This window comes from Parasteatoda tepidariorum, chromosome 6, assembly GCF_043381705.1.
Source record: "Parasteatoda tepidariorum isolate YZ-2023 chromosome 6, CAS_Ptep_4.0, whole genome shotgun sequence".
NCBI classification, from domain to species: Eukaryota; Metazoa; Arthropoda; class Arachnida; order Araneae; family Theridiidae; genus Parasteatoda; species Parasteatoda tepidariorum.
Window position 1 is genome coordinate 84538834 of NC_092209.1, and position 27168 is coordinate 84566001.

The 27168-nt window shown below is 33.5% G+C and overlaps 1 protein-coding gene across 1 annotated transcript; it reads left to right on the forward strand.

Moving 5' to 3' along the window:
* Positions 1 to 1383: 1383 nt before the first annotated feature.
* Positions 1384 to 26698, forward strand: LOC107455439 (pancreatic triacylglycerol lipase; the record flags this gene model as incomplete). The annotated part of the gene is given in 10 exon segments (XM_043047661.1): positions 1384 to 1432; positions 4265 to 4485; positions 4682 to 4828; positions 6457 to 6565; positions 8600 to 8716; positions 11132 to 11248; positions 15092 to 15367; positions 16360 to 16507; positions 24368 to 24553; positions 26371 to 26698. Coding segments are annotated over 10 exon segments (1473 nt in total), but the record flags the coding sequence as incomplete, so codon positions are not given.
* Between the last annotated feature and the right edge of the window lie 470 nt (positions 26699 to 27168).

The following is a 27168-nucleotide window of genomic DNA, read 5'->3' on the forward strand; positions in this document are numbered from 1 at the left end:
GTTCAACGAAGGATGTAAAAATGTTAAAAAAAAAAACGATCAGCTGGGGGTCGTGGTGAGGGTCAGGGGATAGAGCGCTCGTCTTCCAATGAGGTGAATCGGGTACGAATCCCAGCAATTGCTCGTTGATTCGAATTTCTTGCCCTGCTCGCACCAACCACAGTGCTGACGTGAAATATCCTCAGTGGTAGACAGATCATGGGCTATAGTCCCCTTGCCGCCAAGCTAACCATGGAAGGTTCTCGTGATCTTCCTCTTCATGAAACGCAAATACGGGTTAGTTCCATCAAAAAAGTCCTTCACGAAGGCAAATTTCTCCCATTACTTGATTCAATTGTTCCCTTGTCTTCTAGATTGGGTTCAAAATTATTAGGCTACGGATTTGAGCATTACTAGGAGTAAACCCAAAATTGGGTCTGCTGCTTAACGTCAGCTATAAGGTACATTTATCCGACAGGGAAACTCTTTTTTTTCAGTAGAAGAATATTTATATGTAATGGATTATATATTTATTTTTACACCACCTCTTTGTACACAAGTAGTTATTAATTGTTGTAATTTTTAGAATCTGATTTTATAATCATTTTTTATTTTATTATTATAGTTTTTTCTTATTTTGTAAGTCTTATGCGTATTAGTAAATGAAATCTGGAGTAAAAGAATTTGTTGGGTAAGAGAGTGCTGTTGTTGTACATTTACGTCGCACTAGAGCTGCACAATGGGGTATTGGCGACGGTCTGGGAAACATCCCTGAGGATGATCCGATGTCATGCCATCAAAATTTTGATCCTCTGAAGAGGGGATGGCACCCCAGCTTCGGTAGCCCGACGACCTGCATGCGAAGTCCAGCACTTTACGGTTGAGCAGTTTAACGAGGACCCATACCGCACTCCCTCGGTCCCTACGCAGACTGATCCAAGTGGTCACCCACCCGCACACTGACCGTAGTCAGTGATGCTTGACTTCGGTGATCGGCTGGGAACCGTGTCTTAACGATCTGCAGGGCTATTTTTGTTGGGAAAATGCACTGTTAGATGAATGCGTTGAATGCGGGCAAACGAACCTGCCAGGTAAGTGAGATTTGGGGTAAAAGAACCTGTTGGGCAAGAGAGTGCTCGGCTAGGTGTACCAGATCGAAGATCTATATTTCTCGGCCACGGGGAGCCCCATTATTCCGGACTGTAGGGAATGTAACAGAAGTCATGAACATATTAGAAATAGGCAGCTAGAAACGTTCCGAAAAATAATAAACCTATAGTGTCATACTGAATTAGGCATTTCTGCTAGATTTCATGAGGACGCGGTTTTTTGTGTTGACAGAGTACATGTTAACTATTACCTCATATTTCAAAGATGTACTTGAAAGTTATTGTTTTCCTTCAGCTTTTTTCCTTGATTTCTGGACCAGGATTTTATTTCAATGAATTCATTCGTAAGTAAAATATTTTTCAATTTCGGGAATTGAGGTGTTGAATTGAAATGGGGTCTATGTTTCAGAGAAGGATTTCAGAATCCATAAATTGAGACTTCTTGAAAATGAAGAAATATTTTTATGAGCAGCTACGGGCTACTAAACGTCGTTTTTACCTTTTTTTTAGTATTTTGATTTTTAAAAAATATCTATCGGATGCTGGATGTTCGTCATATTCTCACATGGGTATCATATAAAAAACTTACCTTTGCAAAAAGTAATGGTTGTTTTTCATATCGAACAACAGATTTACTTAGAACGGGGGGTGCTTTATCAGTTGTAATATTTACTAAAAATCATTACAACTGATGAGCATTACAATTCATAAATATTGCAATTAAAAAATAATTCATTTGTTTTTCCAGATGTTCACTTGACGAATTAGTTTCCTTTTTTTTAAAACTGTGGCATCAATAAAATTTTTATAAAATCATAGTTCTGAATACAAATTCAATGAAATTCATTATTTTTTCACTAAAATACTACTATTTTACGAGTATACACCGTGAATGGTGGCTTAAGTTTCAGTTCATCTACAGATAAATTGGTATAAGCTGGTGTGGGAAGTAAAGGCGGCTTGTGCATAATGCTGACCACATTGCCATTATCATACCGTTGGTCACGAAATATGGGAATTTAAAATTTTAGGATCCAATTTACTCACAACGGGCTGTTGTTGGAATGTTTTATTTTGAGCTGAAATCTAAAGGTATCTAAAAGCAAGGTAATTTCTGTTTGATACAACAGCACCGCTTTAATCATAATTCTTTTTATAATTTTATGTGTAACATTTCTAAGATCTAATAATAAATGTAGCTTATCTTGAATTAAATTTTTATGTAATGCAGGTACCACGTTAAGCATTTGCCACCTCACCAAATGCAATAAAATCGTACACTTGGCGAATAAAATTGTGTTTTGGTGAAAGTATTGAGGAATAATTTTTTTCCATTGGGAAAAATATCTATATTTAACTCTATCTCCAAAATTACGTCAAAATTAATTTTTTTAAACACATCAGTGTTTTTTTTATTAGATTACAGTAATTTTTGGTAGATACGCAACATAACCAATTAGAATTGGGTCCAAATAATATAAACCTGAAACAAATTAATGTAAAATAGTTTTCTCTGGAAAAAAAATCATTAAAAATTGTTAAGATTTGCATTTGGCGAAGACTTTCGAAAATCGGCGAATACTTCTGATGTGTAGATAATTTCTTGGCCAATAATTTAAAAACTTTAGCGTATTCCTGTAAAAGGCAATACTATTAGTAATTCAAGATAATGACAGAATTTAATCCCTTCTTATTTCACGACTATATTTTAGAAGTTTACAACTTTTTTTTAATGCTTATCCCATATTTTAAAATGAATTATGGAGCTTTGTGGCTTATATTTATTTCATTAAACAAAAACAAAATATTCCTGTTTACATTACATTAATTTCTGTTACCAAATATAAGTTATAGAAAAGTTAATCATAAATTCAAGAGAATTCGAGGATTGTGAAAATTGAAACGTAGGAAATTTTTCTGTTAAAGGATTGTTATATGTCTATTATAAAAAGTTGATCAGTAAATATAGAAAAGATGCATGTTTAGAAATTTATTGAGCGTTGATAGTTTTAATCTAGCTCAGGTTTACGTGGCCAATTTTAAGGTAGCTTTTCTCAGAAACTATTAAATTAATTTTTATATATTTAAATAAAAAAATAAGGAATTTTTACACCAATATTTTTCAATTCAAGAAAAATTTAGACGAAAATAAATTTAAAATAGGATTCAAAATTTCTATGTGTTTTGAGAGTCTCAAATTGATGTTTCCAAAGAAAGTTCAAAAATGGTCTCGAAATCTTGAAAATCGCTATTGAAGGAGGTAAAACTGAAATTGTTTGATTGCAAAAGAAAATAGAGAATTAGAGAGGCGATTTTAAAAACGCTTCCAAGTTTAACAAAAAATCAAATAAAAGGATCTAAAGTTTGAAAAAAAAGCTCTAAAATGTGCATCATATGTGTCATAATATATAACCATAAAATAATTTTAAAGATGGTGTTATAGATCTTGCAGAAAGACTCTAAAAAAGCAAATTATTTCAACACAATTTTTTTCTAAGTTTTGTAAAGATTGCGAAGTTTTGCAATTACAAGATTGCAAAGAAAAAAATTCTTTTGACTATTAGTGACCTAATTGACCTTCATCTTAAATAGATCGTTAATAAACAGAAATTGAGCTGCTATGTCTGAGGGGATAGAGCGTTCGCCTTCCAATTAGGTGAACCGGGTTCGAATCCCGGCGATGGATGGTCGATACGACTTCCGCATCCGGCTTGCACCGACCACAGTGCTGACGTAAAATATCCTCAATGGTAAACGGATCATGGGTTAGAGTCCCCTTGAAGTCAGGCTAATTGTGGGTGGTCTTACTCTCCATATAACGCAAATGCGGGTTAGCTCCATCAAAAAGTCCTCCACGAAGGCAAATTTCTCCCAATACTTGATCCAGGAGATCACTTGTCTTCTGGATTGGGTTCAAAATTAAACATTAGTAGTCGTAAACCCAAACATAGGGTCGGCTACTCAACAACGGTTATAAAATTATAAAAAATAAACACAAATTAAAAAAAAAGTAAATCAAGAATTGCGAATGTGGATTGTCAAAATTAAAATATAGATAAACTGAAGTGTTTCCTCCTAAAATAAAGATACATTTTGTAATTAAAGTCAATATCAGTGAATGTAAGATAATTGGTAAATACATGTGAGGTCAGCACTAAATATTTAAACTTTTGCAGGTTCTGCTCTAATGGGTCAACTGTTCAACTTCCAGTGTACAAGATCTGAAAGGAATTTCCCAAACTTCGTTCTCTTCTCCAGAAGGCACCCTGAAAAACACCGAATTTTAAAAACAAATGAACCGAATATCCCGAATCTTTCAGATTTCAACCCTGAGCTCCCTACAAAAGTAATCATCCACGGTTTTCTCGACAGCTTTCGCATGACTGACTGGATGCAAGTGAGTATTCTGTTCTTTTTTTTTAATTGCAATACATTTGCAATATGTATCCTTTAAAGTGAAGTATTAAAGATGCAGATTTTAATATGCATATGTGTATACAGCTTGCATTATGCATATTGCAGACTGTATACACTGTTTATATTTTATTTTAAATTCTTTTGTTCCCTGTTTAATGCTAATTCGGAACTTGCAGAGAATGAAGACGAAGCTTCTAGCAGTTGAAGATTGCAATGTGATCATCGTAGATTGGAGCTGTGGTAATTTGTTTCCGTTTGCAAGAGCAATCGATAATTCAAAAATTGTGTCTAGACACCTGGTAGAACTCATTCGATTTCTTCAGGTAAGCTAAATTGATCGTTAGTACACTACATTTTATTAATGTCGTTGAACAGCCCACCCAAGTTTTTGGGCTTACGACTATTAAAGTTAAACTCAGTAACCTTGTAATTTTGAACCCAATTCAGAAGACAAGGGAACCCCTGGATCAAGTATTGGGAGAAGTTTGACTTTGTGGAGGACTTTTATTTGATGGAACTTAACGTTACATGGAGAGAAAAACCACGAAACCCTCTGGTTAGCCTGGCGACAAAAGGACTCCAACCCATCAGCCATTTACCACTGGGATTGTCTTAAGTCAGCACTGGGGCTGGTGTAAGCTGAATGAGGATTCGTGTCACTGAGATTCGAACCCGGTTCACCACATTGGAAGGCGAATGCTCTGTCCCCTGAGCCATCACGGCTCTAGTACTACAGTGTAATATTCTGTTTTTCTATCATCGACCCAAACTCTATGGAAGCATTTTTAATCAACAAGGTTTAAAAAACAGCTATATATTACAGATATTAAAATTTTAAGTTCCTATTCTATCGTTGAAGCTGTTAGTTGCTATGGTAATTCGATATTTATCCACAAGTTGGTACTATATGAAAATCCGTACACCAAAATAATTAAAAAGTTTGTTGATTTACTCTTCATAAAGCTATTTTTTTTCCAGTATTGTATGCTAAAATATTTTTGGTATTGAGATTCACTTAATTTTTGAAAGAATTAAAAGTAATTCATATAGCGTATTACCAGAAACTATTTTTTGAAACCATTTTCTTTTTGGTGAGAAGGGGGTAGGGTTTTTAAAAATTCAAGTTAAGAAATTCTTAACTCATAAACTACGACTTAAAATGACTGAATTTATATATTCTGTGTTCTTAACCACAAACAAATAAACTCGATAAGGAATGACCAAATGAGTGAACGTATAACTTAAAATAGAAAATATCTCCCAAGTGTTGACCTCTTCTTGATCCGACGCAAACCTTTACTGTTGTTCGCATTTAATCAAACAAAGCCTTCAATTCTTTTTGCACTTTCAGAAATTTGCCGCAAGAATCGTGGGTAAAAAACTAGAATTCTCATGGGCATTTAAAAATCATTTAAATTTATGGGAATTATGCTTCCTACGGTCTTATAAGGAGTAAATAAATACGAGTGTTTTGACAAAGTTTTGTTAGTGTTCTGAAACCACTTAGTAACAAAACAGGCTTCAAAAAATTTCTTTGAAGGAAAGTTTGAAATGTTAAGATGGACTGGAAATTTTTGCTAAACTTCACTCCGCTAATTGATAAATACTGCCAAGTTTTAATAACAAATTATAGAATTCTGATTTGCGCGATAGACAGAATTCACATTCTTTAGGATGAAAAAATGCCTTATTTGCATTAATTTTGTTAATCTTAATCGTTAATTAACATTAATATTTAACAATCTATGGTTTATTATCTAAATTATAACTTTCTTATCTTTTAAATGAAAATGTAAAATTAAGAAAGTTCATTAAAATATGACCTATTTTAGTAATTCGTCCTTGTAATGCCTTTTGTATTCTAAATATACTTCATTGCGTTATTTTTAAGTAATCAGTTCTTAATGGTTGCTTAGTGCGATTATAATTGTTGCGATTATAATTATTGCAGATAGAGAGAGGCGCAGATCCATCGACCTTTCATTTGATTGGCCACAGCATGGGTAGTCACATAGCCGCCAAAGTAGGCCATGCAATTTCAAATATTGGAAGAATAACTGGTAACATACCTTTCCCATATTGTTTTTAAAATTTCATAGTATTAATATAATTTATATAAATTTATAATTATTTCGCAAAAATTTTTTGCCAAGCACTATATATTCTCTTGCTGTTTCTTTCGATATTATTTGATCGTATACTAAATATCTAAAGGTGTACTGTAAAAGCCGCGGCAGCGAAATTATATAAACTGTGCGTTCGTAAAAACTAAAAGTTCAATCAGATTCAACTCCGGATAGTGAAGATTTTCCTCTACTCCATTGTTTTATTGAAAAAAAAAACTATTCGATTAGTGAAAATAAATCTTAATTTACGAAAAAGAGAAAAATTTTGTAAAGTAGAGCATGACAAACCTATAAAATATATTTGCTAATCCGGGAATTGTAACTTCCCTTTCTTTAAACTTGGAAAATGAACTAATCAGTTCATTTTTCCAAACTACTATTACCATAAGTAATTACTTTGAAGTTGTTCAGATTTTCTCAAATGTTTATTTCTCTTAAAAATGTTTGACCTATGTAAAAATAAAATATAGATGTTTTAAAAGTGCTGCAACAATGTTACCTCTCACTGCTACTAATTCTTCAAACCCGACACCAAACTTCAGGGAGCTTCAGATGTAGTGTTTCACTCAGCACCAGTTCAAAACTGTTTCTTTACATTCAATTGAGATTAAAACCACCATAATTTTGAGTATAATAAAAATAGACTTTGAATGCTCTACAATTTTTTTTTCTTTTCTTTAGAGAAAAATTCCATTTCTGTCGTTACATATGAAAATCAAGTGAATTCTTCCTTCATTTTAGTTTCTCGTCAGACTTAGTTGATATTGTTTGATTTGGATGCATTAAGTGTTCTAAATTAATTTCTAGCCCTGTAACTAAATTGTTTTATAAAGTCTAATCCTGCAAGTAAATACAGGTTCTAAATTTCAGTGATTCCCCTTTCACTTTATTTTGCGTCAGACTTAGTTAATAACATTTGAAATGATAACACTAAATGTTCACTGAAACCAGAAGTCAAGGAGCATGCTTCGAGTTTTTAAAATCATTACCCTTCGTTAATTGTAGTCGAAGATGAAACAGTAAAAGGTACGGTATGTGTAATTTATGTCGCGCTAGAGAAGTCCGGAACACACTGGTTGGTACGGCGTCCAAGAGGTCGTGAGTTCGGTCAGAGGTCAGTGAGAGGTTGATCCCCTCCGACTAAAGACTCCCTGTGTAGTAAATGGCGACTGGTGCACATTAAATCTATCTGGTCATTAAGTCCCTTATATTCCCTTAACAAATCAATACCTCTGGGTGTACAGATTTAGAGATTGATTGTTCTATGGGTAAGGCCAAAATTACGATCTGTGGATTAATAAATGAATGTATGAATTGGGTTTTCCTCTAAACGGGCTGTCACGTGTGTGAGACTGTCATATTCTTGGCTATAGATGGCGTCACTGAAGAACAAGAAATGCACCCTTTGCCTTAAATTCGCTTGGTTCTACTAAACAAGCTTGATGGTATTTGACAAGTGCCATTAGAAACAACAACGACGTCACACTAGAGCTGCACAATGAGCTATTGAAGATAGTTTGGGAAACATACCTGAGCTATACATACGCCACATCCCGTTTTACAAGGAGGACGCATTTACGCACCCTCCATCAACAGACCGTAATTTTGATCTGAACCAGAGCTCGATCAATCTCCGATCCAGTACCCTCCAGAAGTATAGATTTGTTCTGGGAAAATGGAGGACTTTGTGATCCCGACAGATTTAGCGTGCACCAGTTACCCTTTTGTACACGGGGAGAATTCGCCTGACGGGGAATCGAACTCACGACCTCTCGGACTCGGGGCCATCTAACAGCCAGGCCATCCCAGTCTTCATGAAGCAGTTCAAAGAATTCGGAGCGTGGTTCACTGGTTCCGGTTTTCAAAAAACATATATTTATGTTCGTGATCGGCAGTACAGTCGCTTTAGGAACTACTTCCATTAAACTTTATGTTCAATCAATTTTAAAAGGTCTATCATTACTGTAGCATTAGATCCTGCCTATCCAAGATTCTACCAAATGCCAGTAGAAGACAGGTTAGATCCAAGTGATGCCAAGTTTGTCGACGTAATTCATTCCGATGCTGGATACTCACTATTTGAAGGTGAAAAAAAATGTTTTGACTAAAAGTTTCACAATTTAATATGTGATAACTAAATAAAATTAATACATTTAAAATAATATGCAAATTTATGATAAATAAAAAAAATGTCTCACGGTGAATTTTAAGTCAATAGACTTAAAGTCAAAATTCTTATAATTTTAATCAATGCTTTTCAATGTAATTAATTTGCAGAGTTGGGGGTGATAACTGACTTTTTAATTTTTAACAATTTCACTAACAATTTCAATACAACCAGGCCAGTGCAATCGTTTTGGTTTAGCCAACAAGACCTGAAAATAATGCAAAGTATGAAATACATTAACTATTTAAATGATCAATTTTTGCGTTGCTTTTCGAACTTTTAGCCTTAGCATTCCCGGTAAATTTAACCTTATTTTGTTTTTAAGATATATTTTTTCGTTGTCGATAACACACTGGATTTTAAATTTATTCTAAAAATGCAAGGTGCGTGTATAATTAACTTATTTTATATATCATTTTACATATAACTTATTTTATATATGTTATAAGAACTTATTTTAATAAACTGGCTAGGGCAAAATTTTATGCACATTTACTATGAAAAATATGAATTTCGATGACTTAAGACTCATTAATATAGCACTTCGATGCTTTAGTTTAATCGTTATTTTTTCAGCAAATTCGTCTATATTTTTTATGATTTTACTAAAGGCCAATTTTTTTATATGAAAAAAAAATAAAAATTCATCTCTGTAATGTTTTAGGTTTGGCTTACAAGGGAAACTAGGGAAGTGTGACTCGCCAATTTTTAAATAAATTAGTGGGATGTATGCCTTATGAGGAATAATTTTAGGGGGCAACATTCGTTTCGGTCCATAGAAGGTTCTGTGAGAGATAAAAAATAATTCAATGTATAGAAAAATCGGTATTTTATTACTTCAATGCAGACTATTAGTTATTGTAATTGTCTCATAATCCAATTAATTTGTAATTAATTGAATAATTAATTAATTTGCTAATTGATAAATTAATCAGAAAATTAATTAATAATTAATAAATTGTTAATTAATTATTAATTAATTGTTAATTAATTAATTGATTTGCAATTACATACTCCAATTAATTTGGAAAGTTTTTTGGAAAAAAAATTAAAAAATTTGATGTAAAATTTTTTTTTAAATTGACCTAACAGGTTTTTCTGAAAAACTACAGATATATAAAATTTTCGAAATCAATTTTGACAATAAATATGCATTATACAGTACGTGAATGTACCACAAAATTAATTGGAGTATGAGACAATTACAATAACTAATAGTCTGCATTAAAGTAATAAAATACCGATTTTTGCATATATTGAATTATTTTTATCTTTCACAGAACCTTCTATGGGCCGAAACGAATGTTTCTCCCTAAAATTATTCCTCATAAGGCATACATCCCACTAGTTTATTTCAAAATTGGCGAGTCACACTTCCCTAGTTTCCCTTGTTAGTAGCATTTGAGGTGATAATGTAAAATTGTGCTAATTCACACTGAGGTGAAGGTTGTTGATTTGTCTAGTTTTGAGATTATTAGAATTGGCTCATAAGCTCAGGTCCCTTTTCTTTTAAAAAAGAAAATGTTACGGAGTTAACGAGCGATAAAAAATATTTTCTTCATTAAAATAATTTTTTTTATGAATTAAAAATTTCCAAATGGTGTGGACTTTTGCTCTTTATTAATGCTGGATAATTATTAAAAAAATGCTCAATTAAGTAAACTTAATTTTTTTTCTTTATTGCAAAAGAAAAGAAACATTTTTAATATTTCTCTTACATATTATAGAATATCTTTACAGCATATTTCGTCACATTTTGGTCATAAAACAAAATCCACTAGATTCAAATAATGAGAGTCATAATTGCCTTAAAAAACTTGTCCAATGAGTTATTTGAAACTAATTTCTTATCTTTCTTATAATTTTTCATTGTAGTTGAAATAAACACAGCCGCGGGGGCTCATTGGTTAAGGCATTTAACTGTTATTGAGGAGAACTGGGGTTCGATCACCGGTGGTGACTTGAAGCCTTGTCTGGGGAGTAAAGGCGGCCTTGTGCGCAGTGCTGACCACATTGTCACAGTCATGAAGTTGGTCTTAAAATTGAAGAGCCTTAACCTCTGAGCCCCCTGGCCCACGGGAATGCCTTACTGTAGTTATATTAAACAATTATAATTTTTTTACATTGCTTTGTAAAGGCATACAGACAGAAATAAAATCCTTATATTTTTTAAGTGATAAAATTATACCAAATGTTTAATGTATTGAAAGCTGAGTCTCAACAGAATATCACGCTATGTCTTTAGTTTTAATTCACTTGTTTTTTTTGCAATTTTGTAACTATTCGTTAAAGAGTTAATTTTTTGATGAATAATTTAAACTTTATTATTTTAGGGTTAGGTATGCGGACAAGAGTTGGTCATTTAGACTTTTATCCAAACGGCGGCAATAATCAACCTGGTTGTAAACACTCGCCATTCTCCATCTTTCCGAGTGCTGGTCTTTTTAACGGTAATTATAATCTTTTTCTGAACTGAAAATTTACCAACTTAGAGTTTACCTTCTTCAGGCCTTAAGTGTGGCAGCAATTTGAAAATTGTTATCAAGATCGAACAATCAGTTTTAACTACTTACCCCAAAGCCATTATTAACCTTACCACTATACCCTGAAAAACACATAACCTTGTTGTCTTTCGAATAATAAATATTGCATTTCAATACATTGGAAATTATTATGTTTTGTTTTGCATACAGTACTACTGCCACACTATTAGGTTATAAATAAGTCTTATTTATTCTCCTTTCATTCAGGTCTGACTCTTTATATTTAAAACGCTATCTCTTATGATTACTATAACTCTATACAATCATGTCTAAGGTACTATATGTTATGATCATTATATCTCTAAGTTACTATCAGACCTGTGATCATTATCTCTTTATATTTAAAGTACTATCCTTTGTGATCTCTATAATTCTTTTCATTCAGGTTTGAGTTACTATATGTTGTGATCATTATTTCTTTATATTTAAAGTACTATTTTTTCTGATCTCTATAATTCTTTTCATTCAGGTCTAAGGTACTATCTTACATGTTACCTGTTGAATTGATCAACACGCAATGTTGATCCCAGTAATGATCACCGACTTGGTAAACTTGGCGAGATTTCTAAAAGTCGCCAAGAGGTGAGGTATTGTAGGATTTTACCAAAGACCATGACTCTTAGCATTATGTAATANTCTATAACCCGACACTCGAAATTTTTGCTCTGTTACAATCGTACCCTGTTACAATTGACCCCACTCTCCCCTACTACTGCCACACTATTAGGTTATAAATACGTCTTATTTACTCTCCTTTCATTCAGGTCTAACTCTTTATATTTAAAACGCTATCTTTTATGATTACTATAACTCTATACAATCATGTCTAAGGTACTATATGTTGTGATCATTATATCTCTAAGTTACTATCAGACCTGTGATCATTATCTCTTTATATTTAAAGTACTATCCTTTCTGATCTCTATAATTCTTTTCATTCAGGTCTAAGGTACTATCTGACCTGTAATCATTATGACTCTTAATATTCAAAATACTATCTTTCGTGATCTCTCTTTTCATTCAGGTCTAAGGTACTATATGTTGTGGTCATTATATCTCTTTATATTTAAAGTACTACCTTTTCTGATCTCTATAATTCTTTTCATTCAGGTCTAAGGTACTATCTTACATGTTACCTGTTGAATTGATCAACACGCAATGTTGATCCCAGTAATGATCACCGACTTGGTAAACTTGGCGAGATTTCTAAAAGTCGCCAAGAGGTGAGGTATTGTAGGATTTTACCAAAGACCATGACTCTTAGCATTATGTAATAAAAATTTCTTAAAAGACTTATATTTTGAAATTATGAATAGAATTTAAAAAAAATACAGGAGAAATACTAATTAATTAACTGTTTATTTAAGCATATAGATCAGTTATTACAATAGAAAATATAAACAGTTTAATCATCGTTAGCCTTTTCTTAACATAATTATCAGAAGTTATAAAATTCTCTTCGAAATTTTTACCCGCGTATCAACCAGTGAGTAATTTGTTTGAGCGTATCATTTGTATCATTGCACATCAAACTGTTTTTTGAAAGTTTGTTTTTAAATTCTCACCAGCGTATCAACCAGAGCATCATTTGCTCCAGTGTTTCAATTTTATCCAGCTCATCAATAGCCCCATACATAAGAGCATTTTTGCATTCTCTCTTATTGGAAACGGTAGTTTCCTCAAGAGTTTTATTCTGATGAGCTTTCTCAGAAACACTTATTTCGGCCACCATTTGTTCTTTCAGTACTTCGTTCCAATCTCGCAACTCAAACTTTTCATTGGTGGCCATATCGAACTCCTCAAGAGTTGCATCTTCATCAGTCATCTCAGACTGTCTATCTCTGTCCCACTCAAGGACATTCTCATGAGTCTTCTCAGACTCTCCAATTGGCATTTCAGCCATCATTTGTTCTTTCAGAACTTCATCCCAATCTCTTATTTCGAAATAATTCTCATCCGAACCTTCACCCTTCTCCTTAAACACCTTTGCGCTAAAAGTAAATAAATAAATCAGCATATATACACTCAGTGAAACTCACCTTTGTGTACATTATTCGTAAAAGTTAATAGATAACTATAGATTTTAGTAAACATTACGACTGAAATAAGTGTTCTTATAAAAGTGCCCAAAGCTATTTAATTGGATTACTATTTACGGTTAAGTTTAAAATTGAAGTTTAAGCTAGCGCTGATTTTCTATTGGAGGTGAAATATATTTTTTATGGAAAATAAATAATTACATTAATACTAGTATAAGATGATATTACTAATATCTGATACTTACAGCCTTTTTCGCAAAAATCTCAGCACTTTTGCCATTTTTCTAATCAAGTTTAAGCTCCCGTAAAATAATCACCTACAGATAGCTCATAAACTTTAGAAATGAGGATTTCACTGTTAAACAATGCATATAATTGTTATAATCGTTTGTATATTGTTTAGCAATTGTTACATAGCAACAATGAAAAGTTTTCTTGGCATATAGTTAACAATGTGTTACTAATTAAACAATGTTCTTTCAGCAGAGATAGATCATTTTTAAAGAAACTTGTTTTTAATACAAATGGCATTGTTTAAACTTGAAATAACTTTTAAGATAAAATCCCAAAATTTAGTGCAAAAACATGATTTTGGGCAAAATTTTTGAAAATGAGTTTAGTATAAATTTATAATCCCCGTACTCTTTGGTTTCTAATTATATTTTGTTTTTCTTTGTACTACAAGTATTTGCAAAGTTATAGCAGTTTTTGTGCAAGGTGATAACAGTGGATGGACTAGTGATTTTAAGTCTTTAAATGCGTTTATCTATAGATTAGATTTTTTTCACATTTTACACCACCTTAAACAGGCAATTTCATGTTTGAAAATAATTATCTCAATAAAAATAATTTTTCATAAGTGTTTTTTCGTAAAGACAAGTGCGAAAATTCAAAAAAAATTCATTTTTTAACTACATTGATCCCTGATTCAGTAGTATATGCATTTGCTTTTAAGATAATAGTTCAAAACATAGTGCATAGATTTCTAAATAAAATAGTCAAAGGATTGTTTTGTTTTAGGAGATAGAAATTTGTCTATAGTGTTTAGCATATATACAAAAAAATGCCTTATTTTTTTTAAATCCAAAAATGGTCATATAAAAAGAAAATAGTAGTAATGATATTTTTTTTGCTAATTTTACAAGTTTTTACGCATAATAAGACAAATAAACTTACCTTAGTGGTGTGACAACCCATTGAGAGCCAAAGACTGTGCCCATTTTAGTTTTCTTGGGCTCTAGGGTGCAAGAGTTCCGGTTAGGTGGTCAGCCGAGCTCAGAGACCCCAGTGTTTAGTTCCCAAGCATGCTTGGTACTCATTTATCGACTCACTGAAGAGATGAAAGGCTGAGTCAACCTTGCCTGGCCCGAAGATCGAACGCAGAACTTGTGGCACGGGGGTGCGAAACTCTACCACTCAGCCACCGGGCGTCTTTGTTATAACTCTTTTCATGTAGGTCTAAGGTATTATCTGACCTGTAATCATTATAACTCTTAATATTTAAAATACTATCTTTCGTGATTTCTCTTTTCATTCAAGTCTAAGGTACTATACGTTGTGGTCATTATATCTCTTTATATTTAACGTACTTCGTTTTGTGATGTTTATAACTCTTTTAAATCAGGTCTAAGATGCTATCTGACTTGTGATTGTTACATTTTTTATATTTAAAATACTATCCTTTGTGATCTCTATAACTCATTTCATTCAGGTCTAAGGTACTATCTTACATGTGATCATTATCGTGCAGTGGAGTATTATATTGAGAGTATCCAGCCTGTGACCCCATCGAATTCTTCCAGAGATATTCCATGCCAGCATGTAGCCGTCGCCTGCGGTGACTGGAACTCATTCTCTGCAGGGAGATGTGCTGATTGCTCCCTCAGTGGTTGCGCTTTTATGGGCTACAACAGTGACTTCTTCTCCGACCCGCAGATCAGCAACAGAGAATATTTTGTGCAGACTTTTGAAGAAGAACCATTTTGTAGTAAGTATTATTTCTAGGAATAATACTTTTTTAAATTTTTTATAAATAACGGCAGACACTGAACTTTCGTTCTTCGCCTTAGAAGATGTGTTGCTCATTTATCGTTACCCAGTGGGCACCTGTGAACCAAAGTTACGGAGGCGAGCAACATTACCCACGCCACACTGCCACAAATTCCCGTTCATAGGGTGGGCCACATTCATACATTTACACATTGGCTTCGCAGTGACGCACGCTAACCACTCGGCCACCTGGCCGGCCTAGAAATAATGTAAACCGTGTGGGTCCGGGATAGCCTGGTTGGTAGGGCCATGGACTCACGCTAGTTGAGAACAGGAGTTCGAATCCAGCCGGCCGAACACTTCCCGTATAGAAAAGGGTGACTAGAGCACGTTAAATCTATCGGGTCACAAAGTCCTCGATGTTCTCATAACAAATCTTATCTGTGAAGTATTGAATTGGATATTGGTCGTTCCCTGTTTCAGGTCAAAAATACGATCTGTGAAAGAATGAACGCCTTTTAGCAAGTGTTTAGAATGCAGTAGGTTATGCAACAGGATGTCCTGAAATTTACATTAAAAATTAATTTTGATTGTGAACACAAATTTTTAATAAAAAATTGAATTGTTTATTGATTCATTAAATATACAGCATTCAGTATACAGCAATATACAGCCGGTTCACCTCATTGGAAGGCGAACAAACTATCCCCTGAGCCATCACGGTTCTAGCGAATAGATTGAAATAATATGGTTAATACATATTTTCCAAAATGTTCACGCACTACTGCGATTTATATAAAAAGTTATAAAGTAAAATAATCACATTAAGCCTTTAAAACTGTTCATTTGAATTTCACGTTTTTACATTTGTTTGTGCCAAAACTATGGATTAACAATTTCTAAAGAAGTCATCCTTTTAGAAATTTTTAAAACGCTCTACAGTAAAGTTACGCCTACAAATCAGGCATTTTAATAATTTTTTCTTTTTAGCCTTTCAGTTCCAAGTGATTGTTGAAACAGAATCTGGACAAAATTTGACGAACGATAATTCTCGGATGGATAGATCAGGTGTCAATAGAGGCGTTATTCGATTGGAGCTGGAAGCGCACGACGGGAGAAAGACAAGACTTGATGACAAGTATTTGCATAATACGAAATTTACTATTTTTTATTCAGTTTGATAGAATACAGCATAGAAAAAAATTGTTTTTGATTTTTCCTAACGTACTTGCAATAGTTATTTAATTTCGTTAATGCAAAATTGCACACGAAATCGATGCAATTCCACACTGCAAAGGAAAATTCGTAAACCATGATTGGTGTGTGTATAAGCACTAGGACGTTCTATTTCCTGAGCCACCTATTCTATTTCACGTTTAAATATTAAAAAAATAAAGTAATATTTATTTGTTAATACATTTAAGCTTGTTTTTATAAACTTTGTTTGTGAAGTCAGGGTTCCGCGAATGATCGTAGAGTTCCATTCCCTAAAAAGAATTGGGAACCTCTGGTTTAGGGTGTTACTGACTTTTTCTCTCCCAAATAGCAGATGCTCACTCTTCTGTTATGAAAGTCCACTTGAATATAGACGCTTTTAGAAAAATCTGCATGGCAATTTTAAACTACAGTCAAACCCCGCTATAGTGAACCTTCTAGGAACCGAAATGTCTGTTCACTATAACCGGGAGTTCACTATATCCGTTCCGCAAACAATTTTAACTAAAGATTCCGAACTCCTTCTTATAAATACATTATTTTAATAAATGACCCATAAAATGAAATACAAAAATGACTGAAAAATAATAGGTAGTAATACGAAATGTGTTAACTTGCTTTTATTTCTTATTACTCTTCGTCTTGAGTACAAAAAAAAATTGCAATCTTTAGCTGAAAAATTTGTCCATACATCTCCCTGGGTAGGTCTTTGTTTAGGGATGGAAAAGTGTGATAAAAGAAGCAAAACAAGAGAAAATGCTTATCGCTACATTCCGCTCAATAGAGGGTTTTAAAAATCAGTATAAGTATTTATTTTGAAGTAGACATTTCAAAATTATTTAAAAAAAATGAAGAAAAAAAAATCAGTCGAAGACAGAAAAAAGTTCATAATATCCAACTTCCTCACTTTTTTAGTTCAATATATCCACAAAAAATAACATTACACGTATATAGCAAGGCACGGGAACGAACATTTCGTTCACTATATCCGGGAGTTCAGTATAAACAGTGTTCACTATAGTGGGGGTTTGACTGTAATTTGTACTACTACAACACATAATAAGAAATTTAGAGTTATAAAAGTTCAAGCAATACCCTGAAAAATAAAAAAGCTGTGTATCATCTTTATCACTTGTAAAAATGAACTTTTCTTTTCAAGTAGATATTGCAGATTGATCTGAACAACTGGAATTTAAAAGTGAGCACTTTATCCTTTTACTCCTGCCTTCTCTGCGTGTAATCTCATAGTTTTACCTTATACCACGATCCATAGATCAAAATATTAATTATTTAATTCCATGTAAATACTCGTATAGTGTTTTTTCTTTTAATTTTACTTTTATTTTGCAGTTAAGTACATGCGAGTAAAATGATGAAATTGCTAAATCAACGTCTCTTGATTTATCACTCGCGTGGGTTGAATTTTAATACTGTAAAAATATTTAATATATAACACATGGATCAATAAGTTCCGAGACTAACCCAGAGATGGCGCTCGTAGTAAACCAGTAACCAGATCTTTCTTGAGTACTAACCTTTGCTTGAAACGTGTCAAAACTTTAAGTCGATCGGACCAGAAACAGCTGAGTTATCGAGGTTGGAGTAAAGTCGTTTTGTAGTTTGTTTAAAAAATGGAAAAAACAGAGTTTCGTGTTCTGATAAAACATTGTTTTTTAATGGGTAAAAACACCGTGCAAGCGAAACAATGGATTGACAAATGTTACCCGGACTCTTGTCCATCAAAAGCAACGATTCGTCGGTGGTTTGTCGAGTTTAAACGTGGTCGTACCGACACAAATGACGCGGAACGCTCGGGTAGACCTGTGGAAGCCGTTACACCGGAAAATGTGAGTGAAGTGACAAAAATTATAATGAAAGATCGTAAAGTGAAGCTCCGTGAGATTGCTGAGATGACACAGATATCATATGGAAGTGTATTTACTATCCTTCATGAAAAATTGAGCATGAAAAAGGTTTTTTCCAAGTGGGTGCCGCGATTGCTTTCGATGGAACAAAAACAGCAACGAGTCGATGATTCAGAAAGCTGTTTATCGNTTCTTTGTACTACAAGTATTTGCAAAGTTATAGCAGTTTTTGTGCAAGGTGATAACAGTGGATGGACTAGTGATTTTAAGTCTTTAAATGCGTTTATCTATAGATTAGATTTTTTTCACATTTTACACCACCTTAAACAGGCAATTTCATGTTTGAAAATAATTATCTCAATAAAAATAATTTTTCATAAGTGTTTTTAATGCATGTTTTTTCGCAAGGACAAGTGCGAAAATTTTAAAAAAATTTCCTTTTTTAACTACATTGATCCCTGTTTCAGTAGTATATGCACTTGCTTTTAAGATAACAGTTCAAAGCATAGTTGATAGCTTTCTAAATAAAATAGTTAAAGGATTGTTTCGTTTTAGGAGATAGAAATTTGTTTATAGTGTTTAGCGTATATACAAAAAAATGCCTTATTTTTTATCGAAAAATGATCATATAAAATAAAATAGTAAAAATGATATTTTTTTTTGCTAATTTTACAAGTTTTTACGCATAATATAACAAATAAACTTATCTTAGTGTCGTGACAACCCATTGAGAGCCAAAGCCGACTGTGCCCATTTTAGTTTTCTTGGGCTCTGGGGTGCAAGAGTTCCGGTTAGGTGATCAGCCGAACACGGAACCCCCAGTGTTTAGTTCCCAAGCATGCTTGGTACTCATTTATCGACTCACTGAAGGGATGAAAGGCTGAGCCAATTTTGCCCGGCCCGAAGATCGAACCCAGGACCTGTGGCACGGGAACGCGAAGCGCTACCACTCAGCCACCGGGCGTCTTTGTTAACTCTAACTCTTTTCACTTAGGTCTAAGGTACTATCTGACCTGTAATCATTATAACTCTTAATATTTAAAATACTATCTTTAGTGATCTCTCTTTTCATTCAGGTGTAAGGTACTATATATTGTGGTCATATCTCTTTATATTTAAAGTACTACCTTTTCTGATCTCTGTAACTCTTTTCATTTAGGTCTAAGATGCTATCTGACCTGCGATCGTTATATTTCCTAATATTTAAAATACTATCCTTTGTCATCTCTAACTCTTTTAATTTAGGTCTAAGGTACTATCTGACCTGTTATCATATCTTTTTAAAGTAATATCTTTTGTGATCACTAACTCTTTTCATTCAGGTCTAGGGTACTATCTGACATGCGATCATTATAACTCTATACTTAAAATACCTCTATACTTTGTGATCTCTAACTGTTTTCATTTAAGTCTAAGGAACTATCTGACCTGTTATCATATCTTTTTAAATTTAAAGTACTATCTCTATAACTCTTTTCATTCAGGTCTAAGGTACTATCTTACATGTGATCATTATCGTGCAGTGGAGTATTATATTGAGAGTATCCAGCCTGTGACCTCATCTAATTCTTCCAGAGATATTCCATGCCAGCATGTAGCCGTCGCCTGCGGTGACTGGAACTCATTTTCTGCAGGGAGATGTGCTGATTGCTCCCTCAGTGGTTGCGCTTTTATGGGCTACAACAGTGACTTCTTCTCTGACACGCAGATCAGCAACAGGGAATATTTTGTGCAGACCTTTGAAGAAGAACCATTTTGCAGTAAGTATTATTTCTAGGAATAATATTTAAAATTTTTTTTTAAATAACGGCAGGCACTGAACTTTTATTCTTCGCCTTAGAAGATGCCGGAAGTGTTGCTCATTTATCATTACCCAGTGGGCACCTGTGAACCAAAGTTACGGAGGCGAGCAACATTACCCACGCCACACTGCCACAAATACCCGTTTATAGGGTGGGCCACATTCATACATTCACACATCAGAACACAACACAGAGAGAGAGAAACATCAATGCCCAGAGCGGGATTCGAACTCACAGCCATTGGCTTTGCAGTCACGCACGCTAACCACTCGGCCACCTGGCCGACCTAGGAATAATATAAACCATGTGGGTCCGGGATAGCCTGGTTGGTAGGGCCCTGAACTCACGCTAGTTGAGAATAGGAGTTCGAATCTAGCCGGCCGAAGACTCCCCGTATAGAAAAGGGTGGCTAGAGCACGTTAAATCTGTTGGGTCACAAAGTCTTCGATAACAAATCATATCTGTGAAATATTGAATTGGATATTGATCGTTCCCTGCTACAGGTCAAAATTACGATCTGGAAAGAATGAATGAATGGGTTCGCGCTATAAACTGGTGAGATATATGGGTGCAGCAGAAGTGAACTTTTTGACTATAGATGGCGCCACTTGAAAACAAGAACACACGTATCCCTTGCCTTAATGGCCTGTAAACCATATAGATACTTTAAGAAAAACTCGTTTTTTCAAGTGCTTCGAATGCATACAACAGGATTTCCTGAAATTTATCCAGTAAGTAATTTTGATTGAAAACGCCGATTTTTAAAGAAAAATTGAGAATTGTTTATTGATTTATTTAATATACAGAATAGTTACCTTCACGAATTTCGTAATACATGAGGTTATTTTTACTGAAATTTTTATCGATCGTTTTGCATAAATGAAGTGGAATGCTCCCGATAGAGTTCTTGATTTGCTTCAAGTCGCGGTTGGTTAAAATGTTGTTGCCATTAACATTAGATTTAAGAAACTAAATTTATTGAATTGCATGGTCTGGGCGGCTGATTCTGATAAACAAAACGGGAAGTTGCATAACAAAGGTATGACTTCAGATCCCCCAACATACAGTTTCTGAAAACTCCTTGTACTTTTGTACAGGGATCTATTTTCAAAAACTCTGGACTGTTCACTGTCTTTTTTATTTTTAAAGGCAACATTTCATTGCACAAATGGTTAAAAATTAAAAAAAAAACTCATATTAAGATACCTTTTGATTATTAATTTATGAACTTCGCAATTTGGGAACAAATGCCAAATAATAAAGCAGTTTATGCGCATGAAAAACATTCTTTCTTATGCGATCACAAGAGAAAATGTACAAGATTTATAGAAGGTGCGTACATGACAAATTGTTCAAAACTTTTCATAAATCATTCATATCACCAGATATTTTTTCAATAAAATGGTACACTTATCGATCATTTTATGCTGAGTTTGAAATATACCAGTATATAATAATGAGAATAACAAAGAGATTTTATTTTATAATTGACGTTGAACAGCCGACCCAATTTTTTGGGTTTACGTCTGCTAATGTTCAACTCCGCAGCCTTGTTATTGTGAAACCAAGACGAGGGAACTCCTGGATCAAGTATTGGGAGAAATTCGCATTCGTGGAGGACTTTTTGATGGGACTTACCCACATTTGCGTCACATGGAGAGGAAACCCACGAAAATCTTCCATGATTAGCCTAACGTCAAGGGGACTCTAGTCGCTCCATCTACCACTGAGGATATTTCACGTCAGCACTGTGGTCAGTGTAAGCTGTATGCGGAATTCGTATCGACCAGTCATCGCTGGGATACGAAGTCGGTTCACCTCATTGGAAGGTAAATGTTCTATCCTCTAAGGCATCGCGGATCAGGAAAAAGGATTGAAATTATATGGCTAATATATATTTGTCATAATGATTTTCAAGCGTTACTGTGATTTATATGTAAAGCTATAAAGTAAAATATTCACCTTAAGCCTTTAAAACTGTTAATTTAAATTTCACGTTTTTACATTTATTTGTGACAAAAACTGGATTAACAATTTCTAAAGAAGTCATCTTTTTAGGAATTTTAAAAACGCTCTACAGTAAAGTTACTCCTACAAATCAGACATTTTTACAATTTTTCTTTTTAGCCTTTCAGTTCCAAGTGATTGTTGAAACAGAATCTGGAAAAAATTTGACGAATGATAATTCTCGGAGGGAAAGATCAGGTGTCAATAGAGGCGTTATTCGATTGGAGCTGGAAGCCCACGACGGAAGAAAGACGAGACTTGACGACAAGTATTTGTATAATACGAAATTTACTATTTTTTATTTAGTTTGATTGAATAAGCACAGAACAAAAATTGTCTTTGATTATACTAACGTACTTGCATTATAGATATTTAATTTCGTTAAAGCAAAATTGCACACGAAATCGATGCTATTCCACACTGCCAAAGGAAAATTCGTAAACCATGATTGGTGTGTGTATCAGCACTAGGACGTTCTATTTCCTGAGCCACCGCGGCTTTCACTCCTTTTATTAAATATTCAAAAAATGAAGTAGTATTTATTTGGTTGTTTTTATGATTTACGCTTGTTTTTATGATTTTTGTTTATGAAGTCAGGGTTCCGCCGAAAGATAGGAAAATCAAGGTTCCATTTCCGAAAAAGAATTTGGAACCACTGAACTACATAATTATTCCAATAATCTCTCTCTCCCTAGAAGCAGATGCTCTCACTCTTTTATTATGGAAGACCACTTGAATATAGACACAAAAAACAATTTGCTCGTGTATGAGCACCGATAGCCAAAATCATAGCAATTTCAAAATAATTTGTACTACTACGCGGTATTTAATAAAAAATTTAGAGTTATAAAAATTCAAGCAATACCTTGAAAAAAATAAAAAAAAGCTGTGAATCATCTTTATCACTTGTTAAAATAAACTTCTCTTTTCAAGTAGACATTGCAGATTGATCTCAGCTACTGACATTGAAAAGTGAGCACTTTCAACGCTGCCCTATCTGTGTCCATTTTACTATTTAATTTTACCTTAAGTCACTATCCGGAGATCAAAATATTAATTATATAAATTCTATGTAAATACTCATATTGTTGTTTCTTTATTTTACATTTATTTTACAGTTTAGCGCATCTGAGTAAAAGGATGCGAGTGCTAAATCAACTGTACTTGATTTAGCACTCGCATAGATTAAATCTTAATACGCTTTACACTGTAGAAATATTCAATACATAGTTGCCACCACTTTTGGTGTTGAGGTAAATTAAAACTTTTTACAGTGCAAATAGTCACATTTACTTCACTTTTAGTTTTATTTATTAATATTTTATTTGTTTACTGACATCACTTGTTTTTACGTGCATTAGAATCTACTTAATGGCTTTATTAAAAAAAATCTATTTAAAAAAAACAATCGCATATTTAGCAATATATTCACACTGATTCCTTCAAACAATGGTTATTTTTTAAATTTCATGTAATTTTTTTGCACGTACTTGAAAATAAATTTAGTTTATCTCAACACTGAAGATGGTGGTAACTATATACAAAATGTTTTTACAGTGTAACATATTGCTGTTATTTTTGCTGTTGCTTACATGATGCTGTTACATTTTGAATTGCTTATATATTGTTGTTACTTTTGGAATTACATATACATTGCCGTTACTTTTGCTATTGCTCATTTATTGCTGTTGTGCGAGGACTGTGAATATAATGCAATTGGAAAGATATTGGCAATGAGGATGCTTCCCCTTCTGGGTTTTTGCGTCATTATTGGGCAGTAAGACAGTGCATGGCTAATTGGCCCAGGCTGTGCGTAGAATACAAAATATATTTTAATGAAAATTGTCTTCAATAGATTCAGAAGCTAAATTTGTATTTATTTATTTTTTTAACAGATTGTACAAAAGTGTTGCTGACAATGGAGCGAAATAGGTGAAAAAATATGCAATGATTTTAACTTGTAATTTTATTTCACATTCATTTTTTACATTATGGTATGGTCAGCACAACTTTCCTAAAATGGAATTGAATTAAACATTCTCTGCATAGATACATTTTAATGAAGAGATTTAAATTTGTATTTTATATTTATTCCATTTATTTTTACAGGAAAGCAAAAGAAATGAAACCTGATGATAATTACGTGTATTTGGCGAAAAGTCGATTCCGTATTGATGCCGTACAAGGAGCCAACTTCTGGTTTGATACTTTAATGAACGCCAACACAACCGCGTTAAAGAGTACGGCAAATTTGAAAAGAATAAAAATAATGCCTATCGCACTAGCAACAACAATGTAAGTTACATTCTAATATATTTTTAAAGGAAAATATCGATCAAGTATCGAGTTTACATTCAAGTGATTTTAAAGGTTTCCTTTCAAATATTTAAACAGGATTTGTTGTAAATAGTATTTTGCTGTTCTCGGAAGTACAATACCCCGAAAAAGTAGGCGTACAATACTATTTTTGGAACATGCTGTGGGGACATAAAATAACGCTTTTTAGCAAAATATACTATTTCTATAACTACACAGTAAAACATTTTGGTGCATAGTTTTAAAAATTTTTCATATTGAGGAAAACTAAAATGTTTTACAGTGCATGTTGTCACGTTTTTTATTTGATTTTTCATTGTTATAGTTATATTTATTTATTAATTTTTGTTTGCTAACAATATTTTTGTTCACATTAGAATTAATTTAATGGTTTCATTGCGAAAACATTTCGTTTATAAAACAAGCACATTTTTGATAATATATACGGACTAATTCTCTCAAACCATTGTTATTTTGTTAATTTTGTATATTCTTTTAAAACACCGAAAATGGTGGCAATTATACGCCTAAATTGTTTATAGTATATGAGTTTACAACAGTAATCATGTCAGATTACGTTAGATTAAGCTTCAAATCTCTTCAGCCTCCTTATATTAAATTTTTTAAATACATTAGCTATATGATTATACTGAAAGCCAAATAGTTCTTTATGGCAAAGTAGTAGATATAGCTTGGAAATCTCATCTTTACTTTGAGTTTTAAACACAAATGCAGCAAGTTGACCCTGACTTTTTTTTATTCCATTGGATACCTACAAGTGACGTCATCATGGTAACAGATCCTGATTGGTTGTTAATATGTAGCATTTGTTTTTGCTAGCGAATGTAATTTCCATTCTATTTCAAATTCCGTCTAATATGAATTCGATGCAACCTCTTAATCGATTATCGTATTGTGCACTAAACACGCAAGTAATAAATTCTCATAAATCAATAAAAATGTAATTAATACTTAACAAAATAAATGAGCAATTTTCCTTTATTAATGAAAAGAAGCCGACAATAAAACAAGGTTAACAGCTGCAACGTTAACACACTCCCGCTATCGCTGAGGTTATAGGTCAGGTGGTTGTGTATCATCGGCCTTCTTCTCGAGTTGAGAGTAGTACATTATTAGCCTACTAATTTTTTTTAGTTTAAAAAATAACTTTTTTAATCACACTCGTGTGTCGTTTTAGATCTTTTACTTTACTTCTTGGCGTTTTTGATTTTGGGATTCATTTTTGGTTTGGTTTTGATTGGTGTTTTTGGTATGAATTTCTTAATCCATACATCACATTGTCTATCGTGTTGGGGGCAGGGAGCTGCCCTTGCATCAGAAAGGTCCTGGGTTCGAATCCCGGGCATGACATGGATGTTTCTTTCTCTCTCTGTGTGTTCTATGTCCTTTCTCCTTTGTGTGTAAATGTGACCCGCCCTATAAACTGGTTGTGTGACTGGCGTGGCAGAAAACGAATTACTGGCCATAGATGGCGCCACTGAAAAACAGGAACAATCGCATCCCCACTGCCTAAACAGGCATACGACAGAAAAAAAACAAAAAAACATTGTCTATCTCCTAAAAGTTCGTCACCAATTTTTAAAACTAACGAGGGAAAGTCCAGGTCCGATAAAAACAAAGCTTAAAATTCAATTTTTTTTATCGTAAGGGTAATAACGGTGAGTTGAAGACTTGTCCTAAGGAAAGTTAGAATCAGAATTGTTTTAACTGTTTATGAGGAAAACAGTTGAAAAACCAATAATATTAATTGTTAAATTTTTGTTTTCATTTAACAGGTACAGTGCTGAAACTCTTAGCAATGAAATAGTTATGTGTGGTTCTTACGACAAAGCAATTGAAGGCAATAAGAAAATTAATTTAACTATTAACGACTGCTAGAATGTCAGCAAGTAGACCAAAATGAAGTTTAATGCTTTGTTAGATAATGCGAGATTTGCGTTGTTGACATTTTGTTGTTTTAATACGTTTTAACACTATTGACGAATATGCTTTATCAATTATTTTAACTTGTATATGACCCACATGTGACGTATGTTAAAAATGCGTGGGATTTTTTTAAAAATGTTATTTTTATGTTTGAAATAAAGTATTGAAGTTTTGAAATTTTGTATTTATGAGAATATTCAGCTTACAAATGAATATTTATTACTTTCTTGATTTTTCTGGTGTTTTTTTCAAATTAAATATTTTTAATTCCATTATTGAAAGTCCCGTAGTGGGTCGATCGTAAGGACCCTGTTCCCAGCATTACAGTGAAGTCAAGCATCATCTGGCTGCGATTAGTAAGCCACAAGGGTGACCACTTTGATCAGCTTGAGTAGGGACCGTTAAAATACTAGACTTCGCGCGCAGGTCTTTGGGGCTACCAAAGCAGGGGAGCCATCCCCTCTGCAGAGGATCAAAATTGCGATGGCATGTCTTCGGATCATCCTTAGGGATGTTTCCCAGACAGTCGCCAATAGCCCATTATGCAGCTCTAGTGTGACGTAAATGAACTACAACAACAACAGCATTATTTTCAGGTCTGGTTGGCTCAACCGAAACGATTGCACTGGCCTGGTTGTATTGTCTTC